General features: G+C 39.3%; 1 protein-coding gene across 20 annotated transcripts in view; it reads right to left on the bottom strand.

Annotated features, from left to right (window-relative positions):
* The window catches only part of LOC127957976 (nuclear receptor corepressor 1), a 77,565-nt gene that overhangs the window by 14,978 nt on the left and 45,683 nt on the right, over positions 1-16,904 (bottom strand). For 8 of the 20 annotated variants that reach the window (XM_052556724.1, XM_052556723.1, XM_052556722.1 and 5 more), the window contains 15 exons: positions 13,539-13,678; positions 11,818-11,893; positions 9,000-9,459; positions 8,687-8,885; positions 8,125-8,308; positions 6,623-6,787; positions 2,959-3,119; positions 2,722-2,842; positions 2,446-2,541; positions 2,252-2,334; positions 1,980-2,163; positions 1,533-1,637; positions 1,343-1,423; positions 434-660; positions 2-332 (listed from right to left, as the gene is read on the bottom strand). In XM_052556724.1, coding sequence (XP_052412684.1) covers positions 2-332; positions 434-660; positions 1,343-1,423; positions 1,533-1,637; positions 1,980-2,163; positions 2,252-2,334; positions 2,446-2,541; positions 2,722-2,842; positions 2,959-3,119; positions 6,623-6,787; positions 8,125-8,308; positions 8,687-8,885; positions 9,000-9,459; positions 11,818-11,893; positions 13,539-13,678 — 2,613 coding nt within the window. The remainder of the gene's footprint in view (position 1; positions 333-433; positions 661-1,342; positions 1,424-1,532; positions 1,638-1,979; positions 2,164-2,251; positions 2,335-2,445; positions 2,542-2,721; positions 2,843-2,958; positions 3,120-6,622; positions 6,788-8,124; positions 8,309-8,686; positions 8,886-8,999; positions 9,460-11,817; positions 11,894-13,538; positions 13,679-16,904) is intronic. The other 12 variants (XM_052556735.1, XM_052556734.1, XM_052556737.1 and 9 more) reach the window with 7 other exon arrangements.

Raw genomic sequence — 16,904 nt, 5'->3', positions numbered from 1 at the left:
CCGTCTTGCCCTCGCAGCAGAGGTGAACTTCTGGATATGGAGGTGCCGGTGTATGTAGGGGTTCTGCGTGCATTGCTGTCCTCATACATGATTGGACTGAGCTGAGATTTTCCCGCTTCTGTGTGTGTGGAGCGAAGGACAGATGTGGAGTTCACTACAGAGGTGTGCCGGACGCGTTCGGACGACTTCACATCATCGTACTTGGCCCTCTCACGCTCAGCTGCCTCCATGGCAGAGTGTGAGATCTTCATTGGGCTTGTGATCAGAGACTTAACATTGTGCTTGATGGCGGACGGGTTCACAGTACTGCCCTCGTACTTCAGAGGAATACCCTGGAGAGACGCACATTAAGAAAATTAGGAGAACGATAAACTGTTGTCTGAAGGCATCTTTCATTTTGTGTGGGAAACACTAAGAGTCTCAAATCAAGTACCTGAGTAATGGATCCTTCCAGAACAGGAGTTTTACGACTATCTTGAGTCTCCTTACGGGGAATCTCGTGAATTGAGCGGCCCATCTCCTTTATGGTGTTCACCGCCTCATACGGTTTACCCTTTGTGATGCCTCCCTCAAAAGAGCGTATGGGTGGACTTTCCCTCTTGATCTGTTTACCGTACATGGACGCCTCATCATAGACTTCAGCAGAGGCTCTTGGTGTTCCTGAAGCATGGCAGAGAAGATTAAGCATGATGCAGAGATTTCCTTACATTTTCTGAAAAATGTGCAATTACCGTATTTTCCGGACTATAAGTCACACTTTTTTTTCATAGTTTGGCTTGTCCTGCGACTTACAGTCAGGTGCAACTTATTTATCAAAATTAATTTAACATGCACCGAGAGAAATGAGCTAAGAGTAATGATCCAAGAGAAAACATTACCGTCTCCAGCTGCAAGAGGGCGCTCTATGCTCCTCATTGTCAGTGCTCCTGTTGTCTACACTGAAGACATAGAGCGCCCTCTCGTGGCTGTAGACGGTAATGTTTTCTCTTGGTTCTTGGTTTTAAATAAATGAGACTTCTAGTCCAGTGCGACTTATATATGTTTTTCCCTCGTCATCACGTATTTTTGTACTGATGTGACTTATACTTAGGTGCGACTTATAGTCCGAAAAATACGGTACTACAATTATAGTAGTTATAGTTTTCTCCTTATGTGGCTCTTTAAGCTGTCAGAAATATTTTGCATTGTATTATTATTTGAAATGATTCGCAATACTTTATGCTAATACATACTAATCAACTACAGTTGAAAACATCTAGTCTTTATATTTTTTATTAAATTAAAAAATAAATGACAATTTCAGAACGGAAGTAAGGAAGTGTGATGTCATCATCAGCATTACCTTGCATGATGGATCCTGTGAGTATGGCTCGATCCTTGGACTCGTGAGGACTTTCTCTTGGCAATGCTCTGCTGATCAAACCTGACAGGAAAACAGGAAAAATGTCTTTAAAAGATTCTCTAGTGGCAAACACACTCTCCACTTGAAATCTTTTGTGCTTTACTATTCTCAGATAAACAACATGACTAACCTTCATAAGGTGCTGTCTCACGTGTTGGGTGTCCACGGGACCCCTCCATGATGTCATATGGGCGCTTGAGTGGGCTTCTAGTGCCCTCTCTAGAGTTCTTAATGGCTGTTGGAACACAGAGCGAGATTTATTATGGTAATACAATGAACTAAGAACATCAATAGAGCATGTCAAAATAAACTCCTGGTAAGCTCTGGCGCTCCATAAAAATAGAAACGGCTCTTGTTGCACTGCTAACAAACATGTTATTTAGCCCTTGAAAAGAAGCACTTCACCATCCCACTCAACTTGTGCCGGGAAATACAGCAGAAACTGATCACACTATAATTTTAGCCTTTTGACAAAATAAAATATATAAACCATAAAAAGCATATTAAAATAACTAATTGTCACAAAAACAACTTAAATATTCAATATCATTGGGGTATACTGTTCTCGCAAGCACACCAGAAAGGAAGCAGCTCTGGCTCTGACCATCAAAAGAGAGGATGTGTCCGCTTTTGCCTTCGTAGATAACGCGAGCTTCAGCTCGGCTCTTCTCTGGGCTGCTCAGGTCCTCTGTGGCCAGTTTAGCAATAGTGCCTTTCAACAGATCTGCTGCTACACTGGACTGAGTCAGGGCAGGAGTGCCCTACAAAGACAGAGTGAGAGTGAGAAACACTACACAAGTTAAAATTAAAATGACTCAAATACTAGAGCAAGGCCTATAATGAAGATACCTGCGTAATGGAGCCTCCTCTGAAAGTCATGCCCTCTGAGCCTTTTCCAGGTGGCCCTCTCATGTCTGGAATCTGTATGGGTCCTAATGGGAGCAGAGGAGAGGAAGAAAAATATTGTTTGGTTTGTGTTTGAATGCTAAGACTGTTTACAATGAACCTTTAGAAGTTTTATAGTATATTTTTAGTCATCTCACCTCTGACAACTCCATCATACTGAGCTCTGGATAAGAGTCCCTCCGCCTGAGCGCTCTGTCCACGTGGAGAACACTCCTCCTGCTTAATATATGACACTAAGCACACACACAAACACAATCAGGTGTTTAGATTACACATTTCATGCACCACATGATGTATTCATCTTCTAAACTTCATAACGAAACTCGGACACAGAAGCCATGGCTGAGTCTAGTTAAGCTGAGTTTAATTGTGGGATTAAGATGTATTTATACTCTCAAATCTCTCTTGCTCACCAGGTTTGGCAGGGTCCTGCTGTCTTGGTAAACCGAGTGAGATTGACCCTCCTGTGGTCTTGACTACCTCCGGTACGTACACAGCGTGCGTTTGAGAAGGAAGGTACGTTCCTGGCGTTCCCTGCAGGGAAGACACAAATCTTGATCCCCTGCCTTGATCCCATTACATGTAGGAAGTATTTAAACTTAGCAGAAGCACCAAGAGTCTTAAATAACACTCAAAAGCAATTCTCTTACCTGTGAAATGGAGCCTCCCTGAATGAAGGAGGGCTTGTCGGTGGGTTTGGAAGTGGGAATGAGGGGCGGAGGAGACGGAATGTTGGGCGGCCTGTGACGGGAAAACGTCATGCGGACATCTGAAAGATTCTGAACCGCCTGGTTTGGTGCCGGCTGGAGAACTGTGGGAATAAAAGGATAAGAGGCACAAGGGATGAAAAGAGGCGGGGAAATAGGATCACACTTTATCCTTGCACAGTTGACAAAAGTCTCTCTCTCTAAAGCCCAGAATATACTATGGTTTTTATGTGTATGCTAGGTAATGCTTATATTGCTAGTGTCATACATTTCTTGCATACTGTAACCACACTTTTTTTTTCTATCCTGGCCTGCATACATTGTGCGGTTAGCACATGTGCCTCGATTTTTTTGCACTAATTAGTTTGTGCACAAAGCAGCAACACTGCCCCATTGTTTCACAGTCCAAAAAACACAAACAAAACAAACAACAACAACTAACTACTGGGGCCTTAACAATGATAGGTAGGCTAAATCAGTTGTATATTTTTGGGAACAGTTCATTTATAACAGTTCATTCAGGGAAACAGTATATTTATAACAGTTCTATTACGGGAACCTATTAAGAAAGACTTACATTTTTAATATGATATAGCGGTCACAAGCTGTCAAATGTGGCTTTTTCAAGTACTAGTGGATACCGCAAACACAATATTGCTTTGTTTAAGGGCACTTCAGTGGTACTTTAAGGTTTATTATACTAAGTAGTTCTGTTCCTGACTTCTGATTGGTCAGCACACTGTTAAAAAAGCATGGAAAAATCCACAACACCGTACCAGCTCTGACATCAGACACTGTATCACTGCAGATCTCTTATATGGTATTGTTATGTTTGTTGCATACCAAAAATCTGTTATGTCATTGGCTGGATCTGGAAGGACACCACTTGTGGAATTTTCTTAACAGAAAAAAAAACAAAAACCCCTAATACAACTGTATAAATCAACAAGTCACTCAAGGCTGTGCTTTCCTTTAAACTGCATTGAGCATTGTACTTAACAATGACCTTCAGTCGTGACTATTCACACTACCGAATGGTGACTCTTCCCTTATTGCTTAAATGTAGACTCCAAGTCTCACAGGTCAGATTCACTGCTCTGTACTTCTGACCTTCTGCACACAACCTGCCAAACTTGTGTAGGACCTGCAAATGACCTTTCTCAAAACTGACTAGCTTACAAAAACTAGACCACAAAAGACAAAGAGCAAGTTAAAAGCTCACCAAAATGGTGAGTGCCTCAAACAAAAACCTGTGACTAAAGCCAGACAAAGAAACACAGACCTGAGTCTAACCTGAAGCTCTTAGCATGCGAGGAATGAAGTCTTCCTTCACTGCTGCTCACCCGTGACTCAGCCCTACTAAAAGCACCTCTCCCCTTTTCAGACAGCCCAGCCTCTCACTCATCTCTTCTGAAATATTGAGTCGTGAACTCTCGTCTCCTCCAGTGTAAAAATCCTAGAGTGTAGAGGTGAGATCGGGTGGTCTCTGCGGTTCTGTAGTGCAGGGTGTGATGTTTTATTAATGTAATCGCTTAACTGTTGTTATCATGCGTTTCCTGACTATTCTTATGCACTCTTTCTATTAATTACTGTACAGGACAACATTACAATTTTTCATTATAATTTTGAAAAACGTCTCCATTTTGGCCTTCTGTCTACACTGTGATGCTGTTTTTGAATGAATACGGATTAATGTTGTAAAGTATAAAAACAATCGTCAGGCCATTGGCGCCCTTCTACAGGCATTTGATATAATACATAATGTACCTAAGTTTTTATTATATTATTACATTATATTTTTTTAATGGCTTTGTTCAATAAAACTGTATTATTACTTTGTTTTGATTCTTTTTATCTGAACAGTTATTGCCTAATTGCTATTATATAACTATTTTAAGTACTTTTAAAGTCTATTGTCTATTTTTAAAACCAAAAAATAAATAAAAAATAAATCTTACCGACCCCTAAATGTTTGAACGGTAGTGTACATTTTGATTGCATGATAATGTTTACATATTTAATTTAGATTTAATAGTTTAAAATAATAAAACAATGTTTATACAGACACAGTAATAATGATAATAGTAATAATAATAATAATAATAATAATAATATTTATTATTATTCCTAAGATTGTTTCCTATTCTACAAAACCAAAGTGTGATATCCCTAGTTTTTTCTGAACCTCCAAGTAAGGTAATTCCTTGTCAATTACAGCTGCCGCATCATCAGTAGCGGTCATGTTATTGATGTAGCATGCATGTAGGACACAGAGGTCAGTAACGCAAACAGCAGAGGTCACTGAAGACCAAAGTCTCAAGCCAAAAGTTGATTATGAAACCTGATCATCATAAAACAAATAAACCTGCCGGAGTGACACAGTCCTAACGGAACATTCCATTTACTTAATGGATGCTGTATTTGTATTCTCTCCCTGAGAGAAACATCTAGTGTGTCTCATAAGTGCTTGTCTCCATGAGAACAGTTTCCAGGTTGTAAGGGTAGGGCTGATAAGGGAATCAGTCACATGTGCTGAGCCTCGTGAGAGCTTTAAGATTTCCTTCAGGAAGAAATTCACTGACCTGACTCGTAAAAGCCATGCAACTTACAAACAAATGAGAGCTCCTCTAAAAGACGAAGAAGCACAGGGTGGGTCTTAATCAGTTTTCTAGTGACACAAACACCGTCAGGTTACACCAGGTGTCAAACTCATTCCTGAGTTTTGTTCCAACTCTGCTCCAACACCCATACCATGTAGTTTTCAAATAAGCCTGAAGAAGGACTTATTAGGTTTGTTTAATTAGCGTTAAATCTAAATTCTGCAAGGCAGTTTGACCGCCCTGGGTTACACGATCCAGACAAAGTTACTAATGACTGAAATAAAAAAAACTTGTGTACTTAATTGTTTGCAGGTCTAAAACACGGAGGCAAAAACATTTCATATGGCTTGAAAATGTATGACAAAGTAAAACAGAAATGTATTCTTTTTATTATAACTATTATATATTTTTTTGTTTTTGTTTTTCAAAGTGACTTCCAGCAATGCATGCTTCAAATTTTCTTGTAAAAGCCAACAATCTTTGAAGTACACAAGTGCAATGTAGATTAGTACACATTCCAGAGAAGATATAAAATCCAGAAAAGTAGACAGACAGTTAACCTTTTAAATTTTATTTTAAATAAAAATCAACATATTTGTATTTTTATTATTTGTGTTTATTATTAATAGTTATGTTATAAATTATTTATTAAGATATTTTGAAATTTTTCTATCGTAAATATATCAAAACTTAATTTTTGATTAGTACTATACATTGCTAAGAATTAATTTGGATAATTTAAAGGCGATTTTCTCAGTATTTAGATTTTTTTGTATCTCAGCCAAATATTGTCTGATCATAATAAACCATACATCAACGGAAATGTTCAGCTTTCAGATTATGTATAAATCTCAATTTATTGGCACTCAAGACTGATTTTGTTGTCCAGGGTCACATCTTACTCTCATTTGGTGAGTGTGGCTGAGAGTTTATATTGGAGCTCAAACCTTCTTGAAAAAAAGGTTTCTAAAAATGTGGCCTGGATACAGGGTGTATAGAGTGCTTACCTGGAGGTACACTGTAGCGGTTGGCGTTACTGGCATCGGGCTGGGGTGAGGCTTTGTTAGGCTCACGAGGAGACAGTCTGTACGGAGAACCCGGTCTGCCCACTCCACCGTGAGATTCCTGCTCCATCAGCTTCAGGTCATATGGCATATAAGTGAATGGCTTACCTGGGGACAGAACAAAGAAAAAAGTCAGCTACTCACAGACACCAAAGACGACAAGTGTCCTTTCTATTTGGGATCAAGAAAACATATTATTCAAACTATACAGACTCATCATGCATTAATCACAGGAATAGAAGATATAGAAAGGTTAATGGAGTGCTATTCATTGCAAATGCACTGGTAAGAGAAATGTCAAGGCAGGTTTTTATAGCTACAGGCTGCCGGTCTGTAAAGACGAGGTCGACCAAAACTTGGTGTTTCTAATGGATATCACTACAAGAGAGTGACCTAATGTTCCTTTTGGTTGGCTGCGTCTGTCTGGCTCTATCAAAAACAGCACTGTGTTTCTTAGCTGTGAAGAGCAAAGTCCACCGTCTCTCTCTCCTGTGCGCTCGACACCCTTCAGAAATCTGTTTTGGAGACCCATTATAAAACAGAGAGGAGGAGGAGGAAAAACAGAAAAGCGTCTGTCTTTGCTCAAACTTCCTGGCATGTAAAAACTGAGCGAGAGTGCATGGGAGGATAGAACAGAGGCACTACAGGCACATCACAATCTATTTGTTTTGCAGCGGTCCATCTGCTTGTCTTTCAGTCTGTTTGTCTCAGGGGTGATTCTGTAACCTCAATTTTGTATTGTTCACTGCTCTCTTCCCTTCAGAGACAGTTCCTTTGGCCAGGAGTTCTCCCAAACAAAAAGTGACAAATGCTCCATTCGGATGAGATTACTTTCATATTGAGGAGATTAGGTTGATGCCATTATTACCAAAGCTTCTCTGTAAACCCCTTATTAACTGCCCAAGATATTAAAATGTCTGCACATTATATGAACACACACGTAATGCATATATATGAAATGCATGCGATTGATCGATCGATCGATCGATAGATAGATACTCTTAAAAATGAAGAAATGCCCACAAATAAACAAATTCACATGTTGGTTCAATCCATTTCGTTATTGTCAACTATTCATCCATGAATGCATTTCATCTTTTAACAATTGCTTTGACCTCATAACTATTATCCAAACATTACTCAGCCTCCTGATGAAAACAACTTCTCTCTGGTGGCGAATGCTGGATTTCAACAATCATTTAAACAATCAACTGCAAGTTCACATTCAGATCTGCTCCATCTAATTAACCATTTGGTAGATCCAAAAGAAATTTACCAATTCCACTTCTTCATGACATTATAAGCTTGTGAATCTACTCGGTCGGAGAATCTCAACAAGTGGATATTGACCAAAGAGCAAAAGGGACATTTCTTCAAAAAACTTGGTGCTAGATTTTCTTTTTTCCCTACATTCACCTTAAGTGTTTTTGGGCATTATTTCTCACCTTCTCTGTCCACTACAGTGGGGCTGTGGGTGGTGACCCGCGGTCTGCGGTCAGACTCGTTCTGATCCAGTCTCTGCTTGTCCTCCTGCACTGACTCATGTACAGCTTTGATTTGGTGCTGGAACATAGCAAAGCCGCTCAACGCTCCTCCGGGAACGTTGCTGTGACCGTATGGAGCTGAAACCTAAACAAACCATTCAGGAACAGAGAGGATTTAAATGGGGGCTACATGCTGGACTAATGTTCACTGCTCCATTAGAAAATGTTTAATGATTAAATATTTAAATGCATGACTATTGTTTGCTGTGCACCAATGCTACATTTTCATGAACCTTGTGAATGGCCAATCAGGGCCTCAGTTAGATTAAATCCATTTCACAGCCACACCAAATCGCCACAACACACACCAACAAAAAGCACAACTAATCAGCCCAACAGAGCAGCCAAACGTCATCATTTCAGTGTGGAAAATCAATTGGTATTTGCTGATTCGTTTGCTGATTGCCGCAGAAGCGAATCACAGTGCGGGATCTGCGGAGGTGGAGATGGAGGCAGGACTCACGTGGCGGGGTGGCTGGGCCCTGTCTCTGTCCAGAGGGGCATATCTGAATGCTAAGTGGGGGTAGAGGCTATGGGGACTGACCATAGGGGGGATGGTGGCGGCCCGATGCTGTAGCTGCTGCACGTTGAGGAATTTGGGTGAGGACACGACCACTGAGCCTGCAGGGCCAAGCAATGACGGCTTCTCCAGAGAGAAAAGTCTGCCACAGGAAGGAACAAGATAATCAAATGTATTAGCTACTGAAACTCTACTGCTAGTCACATTTAAAGAGGTTTAACAGAACATAACATAACATGAGCATTGGCATTTTCACCTTTGTCGGTCAGGTTCAGCCTCCACATCCTCATCCGCACTGCAGGTGGCGCTAGAGTCATTATCGGAGTGGTGTTGCTCCACCTGTTTTTCCTCCTTGTCCTTGACCTTCGGCTCGGTCTTCACCTGCACCTGTGCTCTTTCGCTGCTAGGAGTGGTCATCTCCACATCCTGTGTCTCACTTTTCGGATGGATCTGCATTTCGTATGCAGAGTGTGCACGCTCATCCTGAGGAAGCATGTCTTCAGCTCCTCCTTCTGGACTCTTCTCAACTTTCACCTGTAGCTCACCATACGGAGGCTCCTGGCCCTTGGCATCTGCCACTGGGCCTTTGTTTGCCGTGACGTCCTGGTCTGACACACCATCCAGAGCTGAATTGGCATGCGTTAGCCCGTCGGATTTGGTGGGATCCGTTTGAGTTGGAGAAGGCGCACTCTCTGTGTCAGAACTGTAATCGGGACCTGAGGAAAGGAGATGATAAAGCGTATGATTGAGCCATCACATCCTCTTTAAATTCTTCACAAAGAGTATCAAACCTAATTTGTCAATCTCTGCTACAGAAACACAAAGGACGAGCAGCAGAGAACCCAAACAACCCTTCCGTGGCAGAGAAGAGGCAGCATCTGAGGTCACCATCGCTGCACATGGCATCACACAATCAAGTTAATGGACTTAAACAGCAAACATCCTTTGGCTAATCACTACCTTTCCACTCTTGCCATATGATGACACACCCTCCAGGGTCACAGAAAGTGCAACATATAAAATACATGAAGCACTGCATAAACATACCATCCAAATGTTTAGGGTTGGTAAAAAAAATTTGATGTCTTGGACAATTCTGTTAAGCTCACCAAGGCTAAATTTATAAAACTTTGCACAAACAGTTTACAATTAACGGTTTCCTATTTTAATTTTTATTCCTGTAATGGCAAAGCTCAATTTCCAGCAGCCACTGTTCCAAGTCTTTAGTGTCACATGATCCTTCAGAATTTACACGCAGTTGATTCACGGCAGTTATTTGAAACCGAAAACTTTTGCAACAATGCAAGTCTATATTGTAAATTATTCAGTGACCTTGGTGAATAAAAGTTTTTTTTTCTCATTCTTACTGATCCCGAAACTTTGAAAAGTAGTGTGTATACATATATAACCTACAGGCTAACTTACATATCCACATCACAGAAACAGGTTTACAGGCAAAAATCACAGCGGCCCACAGGCTGCAAAGAGCCAAGTTGCCTCGAGAGTAAAACACATCCAACCACTAGGAAGCAACTATCCTTCTCTCTGAAAATGACTCCTCTTCCTCATCTATAATTCCTCCCTCCTCTTGCTGTGTGGACCCTCTCTGCCACTCTCACAGTCTATCTGTTATCTGTCCCTCTGAGAGGGGGATGAAGGCTAACCTGCTTGGCTTCAGGTGCCTGTCAGCAGGTGCTACTCCAAAAACAGACATGGAGAAAAAGATTTGAGGGAAGGAGAACAGAAGAAAGCAGCATCTAGCACATGACAAGGAAAGCAGACTAGGGAAGCAGCCTTGCAGGTTTCTTTTTTAGAAAGGAGAATCTGAATAAAGTATATAATGCACCAAGGCACAGTATTATGTTAAGAGGAAAGAAAGTATACTTTACTTTTATTTAGCAAGGATGCACTGAATAAGTTTTACAAAAGATTCTATTCCAAATAAATTATGTTCTTTTGAACTTTCTATCCATAAAGTGTTTCCACAACAATACTAAAAAGCAAAAACGTTGATAAAAAATTGGAAATGTTTCTTGGGCACCAAATCAGCATATTAGAATGATGTCTGAATCATGTGACAGTGAAGACAGGAGTCATTCTGCTTTGCCATCCCAGGAAGAAATTGCCACCAAACTTTTGAACGGTAGTGTAGATGGGCTGGAAGAAGGTGAAGTGAACAAACGGGCATCCAAAGGGAAGGAAAGAGCTGACGTGTAACTAATAATTACTCTAATTTAAATGCACAAGTGTTGTTCCAAGAATGCCGATACAAAGTGTTGGACAAGACAGGTATCGCTAGGCCTGAAATGATTTTTTTTTTCGTGTGCAAGCAACTACTCTTATGTTTAAAAAGCAAGCTACTCAGTATGAAGCAATTTGGTATAGAATCAAATAAACACTTGAAGCTGTGTTATAGCACTAAAAAAAAAAAAACACACACAACCATATCTGAATAAAAGCACAACAGATCAAAAATGCTCAGCAGGAGCACTTGGTTTCCTTACAGCGTACTTTTTTTTGAGGCTTTAAAGCCAGGGAATGCTTACATAAGAGCTAGTGTGGCAGACAGAATTAGACCCAATCTCTTATCCTTTCTGTACATTCCCCCCATTTCCACGCTCTTTTCTTTGTGTTTCTGTCTTATTCACTTGTTTCCTCTCCCTTCCATCCAGCTCTCCCCCACCCGGCTGGTTCTCTCCTCATTTGCTCCTGATTCCCACTCATTAGGCGTACAGACAGAAGTAGAGGGAGGATGTTGACCTCTGTGGCAGTGCAGAGCGGTCTGGGGTTTTGCTGTCAGATCTAATCAAACGCACTGCAGTCAGACAGGTCAGCACACTGCTACTACTGCTCCCTCACTTCATCCCTCTTTGTGTGTCAGTCTGTCTGTTTCTGTTCTCATTACATTATGGCTCGGCTGCTTCTCTTTCTCTCCGCTTGATCAGACTCTGGGTTCATGGGTCACAGAGCAAGAGACTGACAGCGATGGGTTTTAGGGTGTTTGTTTAGGCATTAGAGCTTATGTTGGAAGCAGCCGGCTGTAAAAGACTTTAAATCACAGCGAGAGATCATACCGTCACTCTCCTCATCATCATCAGGCGCAGGATCGCTCTGTGATGGGTCTCGATTTCCACGGAGCCGCCGGGAACCCTGCACAGAACGACACAAGAGGTGCAAATCATAAGATACATGTTAAGAATAGTTCACGACAATAGATGACACCACAGTCACATGCGCTCGCAAGACATTTTTCAGTTTTTGTCTCCCTACAGCACCCTTTCAGTGACGCGACTTTCTGATGCCTTTTAAGTGTCATGCTTAAAAACAGCAAAGCCACTGTTAATAGCAGGAAACTAGTAACTAGGAAAGATATAGATATATACTATTGTTCAAAATTTTGGGGGTCAGTAAGATTTTATTTCATTTTTGATTTCATTTCATTCAGCAAGGAATTTTCCAGAAACTTTCCATGGGAACTTTGTCTGGGGAATTTTGGAAATATTCCAAGTTGTAAACTTACCAGGAATTTACGGGAAATAATTGGAAATTTGGGGCAATTTATAAAACTGTGTCATATACAAACATAAATATAAAAATTGTGTCTGATCATAAGCTAAATTATTATTTTTTTTATAAAGACAACATTTTGGGAATTTTTGGGTGAATCTGTGATGCTTTTTTCAGGATTTATTGATGAATAAAAACTAAAAAAACTGTTTATTCAAAATATTATTTTTATCTAACAAAATGCCTTTACTATTACTTGTTATTAATTTTACATCCTTGTTGAATAAAAGATTAAAAAAAAAAAAGATTACAAAAATTCTGAAACCAAACATTTGAACAGTAGTGTATTGTTTAAAAAACGATTTGTATTTTAAATAAATGCGGTTCTCTTTATTCATCAAAGAGTCCTGAAGAGAGGATCACAGGTAATAAAAAAAAGCAGCACAACGGTTTCCAAAATTGGTAATAAATCATTTCTGAATCTCTGAAGAATCATCGACACTGAAGACTAATGATGTTCATTTTTAATGGGGGTCATTTTAAAACTTGTTTTATAATTATCATCACCTAAATGTTTGTTCAGTCAGTGTATTTGTTTTTACAATTTTTTAATTTAGTTGCACAGTATATTAAACATAGCACTAGGAACTTTTAAACTTTTTGTAATATATTCACCAAGATGGACATTTTGATGTCTTATGTGCAGGATTTAAGAAATTATCTGTGCAAGTCATGGAGTAATGCACAGTGCATGCAGTGTGCTGTGTGCATCTGATTAAGCAATATGTAGGGTAGAAATTAAACTGGAATAGTTTTAACCGAGATTACGCAGCAAGATTTTTTTAACAGTTTATTCCTGTTAACTCCCATAGAAAGTTTCCAGTCTTGAAAATTCCGGAGCATTAAATTGATCGAAGGGTGACAGTAAAAATAAAGTAAAAAGAATATAAATGAAATGCTGTATTTCTGAACTTTTCTATTTCTCAAAAATAATAATAATAATAATTTCTGAAGGATCATGTCATGCTGAAGACTGGAGTGAAAATTCTGCATTAACATCACAAGAATAAAAAAAGAAAATGTGCACTAAAATTATAATAACATTTTTCAATATTAACGTTTATTATTGTATTGTTGACTAATTAAATGCATATTAAATGAGCAAAAGAGACTGCTTTCATAAATCTTTCTGACCCCAAATTTTTGTACAGTAGTTTAAATATCTAAACACAGAAATATTGACCTCCTAAAAAAATGTTTTGTTTGGATGTAGCAGATAGATCTGTACCTGTACCTTGTGTTGCCGTAGTAGATTGTCTAGGCTGTATCGTCTCTTGTTGTTGAAGTAAAAGTTCTTACACTGAGCTTCACTTTTAGTGCCTACCATCTTAGCAATGGCTGTCCAGTCCCTACCATGTTCAACCAGCCCTGTGCACAAGAGAAAGTGGGGAAGGTTATGAATGCGCAGACTGGTCACTGATGTCAAACAAAACTCTTAGTAATTAACTGTTTACATGTATTACTAATGGTTTTCTTGATGGATGGATGGAGCCTAATATTAACCACAAGATCGTTCAACAGGTCCCGCTGTGAGATGAAAATAACACCCTCTATCAGCACCACTATTTAAACACATGAAACCCATCAGGGTTTTAGTTAGCAATGACTGTGCCACTCCTCCTGCCCAGCTTTAGCTAGAATGGATGAACCAGTTAAGGATGGATGTGCAGGGCACCACAAGGTTGAAGCAGCCCGATTAGCTGAACTCCTGATGAGCATTATCATGAGACTCAGCCTGATTTTACAATATCCCAAAAGATGACACGTTATTGATGATTCTTAAGGTTGCAAGGAATGCAAAATAACTTAGCATTAGGTCAAGAAATCAGAAAGGACAGTTATTTACAGATATCTTAACAATAACTGCTCACTCTCTTAATGTGATATCACATTAGTTAAATATCTACTAAAGTTGGTACAAATGCCCATTATCAATAGATCGAACCTAATCTTAACAGCCTGACAACAGTATGAATGGCAAGACTACTGACTACTGGTTTGGAAAAATGTGTTTGGTTCTGGCTTTTCTCAGGTTCTTGAAATGTCCCAATTTGGAAGCAAATTAAAATGAATAAATAACTGAAAAAGATCAATTTTAGATTAAATTAGTAAAGGGACTTTACCCTGTGAATGTGTATGTCATCTGTATTTGTCTATTCAGGGTTCTAGTACACATGACCAGGACCACACGCATGCCCAAAAGCAGTTGTCAGCTTCAGAGATCAAATGATTAACACTGAATAAACACACTGTTTTCCCCATGTATTCCTTCTTTATTATGATATTGTAAGTGATCTCCATAAAGTACTCGAGCTACGCAAACAGCACAGATAACAAATGACGTCTGTGATGCTGTATGTGGCTTTGTGTTCACAAATCAATGTTTGGACCAGATCAGAGCAGATCACGTCACTGATCACAACCATGACCCATGCATGAGATATTTACATGCACAAATGTCCTGTGTATATATAAATACACACACACACACACACACACACACACACACACACACACACACACACACACACACACACACACACACACACACATTTAAAGGAACACTGCTTTTTTTGAAGATAGACTCATTTTCCAAGTTAAACAGTTGTGTTTTAGCGTTTTCGAATTCATTCAACCAATTTCTGGGTTTGACAGTAGCACTTTTAGCTTAGCATAGATCATTGAATCTGATTAGACCGTTAGCATCTTGCTCAAAAATGACCAAAGTTTTTCTATATTTTTCCTATTTAAAACATGACTCTTCTGTAGTTACAGGCACTGAGTAATATCACTCCGCCTGTTGCACCCATGGTACTGCAGCAAAATTCCTTGATTATTACGCCAAAATGTGAGTATAGAAAATCTAAACTTTTTATTTTCCGTTGGCCTTAGTACACAATGTAACTACAGAAAATTCAAGTTTTAAATAAGAAAAAATAAATCAACTCTTTGGTCATTTTCGAGCGAGATGCTAATAGTCTAATCAGATTCAATGAGCTATGCTAATCTACGATTAAGCAAATAATAAAATGGCTCCAAAGGCAACATGCAACTGTACAGTAGCAAGTTGTGGAAAAACTTTGTATCACCTTCCTTATATTCCAAACAATAGACAAGAGTGCATACATTTAAATTTTATCATGGATTCGTTTACAAGCAAGGCACAATTCTACACAGGATTTTCAAAAAGACTGAAATTAAAAGATGAAATCGTGCCGAATATATTGGATCGTACTGTAATGTTGCACCACACAAGTGTGTGTAATTGTTTTTATTACGTGGTTGTTATTGCTTTATCTGTTATTACAGATTGTTCGATATGTACGGAGTATTTGTGTTTTTAACATAAATTACAGCGGCATCCATCTATGAAGGAGGTAGGCTGTGAAACATATACAAACATCAGCCAATCACAGCAGTGGGCGTTTACTTCTACAATCTGCCACGGCTATTCAAACAGAGCGTTCTGATGATGGGGTTCAAAATAGCCTATTATTTCTTAATATGATGTTTTATGATGTACAAATCTCGATAACATTAAAAATGGACCTCAGGGAACAGTACAAAATAATAGAAAAGGTTCATAAACATTTACATTTAGTCATTAGCAGATGCTTTTATCCAAAGCAACCTACAAATAAAGGACAATGGAATCAATCAAAAAAAAAAAAAGAGAAATGATATGCAAGTGCTATGAAAGTCTCAGTTAGGTCAATGCCATACACATAGCAAGCTTTTTTTTTTTTATTATATAAATTCATATATATTTATTATATATTATATCATGGCCCAATTAATGAATCTACCAAACATTATACAAACTGTACAAATGCTCAGTAAACAAGCGGAGATGGAATTCAGATGACCTCTTCTCCACCTGCCACATCTCTATCTATATGTACGCATATCATCTTAAAAAGCCCACCAGTGGATCTTTTTAGCCGCTAACCGGTCAAAGCTCCTCGATGTCCTACTAAGAACCAAATGTCCTGAAATGACACAGGTTTAAAGAGTGTTTGTCATTTGTCAAGTCCTACATAAAAAATGCCACGGTTCTTGACTTAATCTGTAATCGCACGTTGTAGAAGTTGGCCACAGTGTGATGGAAAGGAGGCCACAACCAGCACCAAAACTCATAATGAAAGTGTGTGGGATGTACTGATTGAGTACTCATGGTGTCACGAGTACTGAATTAATCACTGCAAACATCATGGTTCAAGATCAACCGCAAGTGGTTTACCTTGATACGCTCCTAACACATTATCTTTTTTCACTGGCCCTGTGCGACAGAGTAAAACCTGGCTTATGCTTGATGTGATAATACAAACAAGAAGGTGAGTGATTAAATGAACTAATTAAACTTCTGATGAGCTGTATATTTTCTGCTCATGGCCACCTGTGTTCCAGCAAACAGAGCAGCGCTTCTCAACAGAATACGAAACACTCAGTTTCTCTAAACAAATACTCAAGCTCAGTGTGCAGTTCCCCTAGTCCCCAATCTGTCATGTTAAGACTGTCCTCCAATTAAACTGAACTGTGCAGCGACATTGATGGCTCACCTGAGGTCTGTGCAAAAGATACAGGGAGAAGCACA

Source organism: Carassius gibelio, chromosome B5 (assembly GCF_023724105.1).
Source record: "Carassius gibelio isolate Cgi1373 ecotype wild population from Czech Republic chromosome B5, carGib1.2-hapl.c, whole genome shotgun sequence".
NCBI lineage: Eukaryota > Metazoa > Chordata > Actinopteri > Cypriniformes > Cyprinidae > Carassius > Carassius gibelio.
The sequence above is the reverse complement of the archived record's forward strand: the minus strand, read 5'-3'. Positions and strand labels throughout refer to the sequence as shown.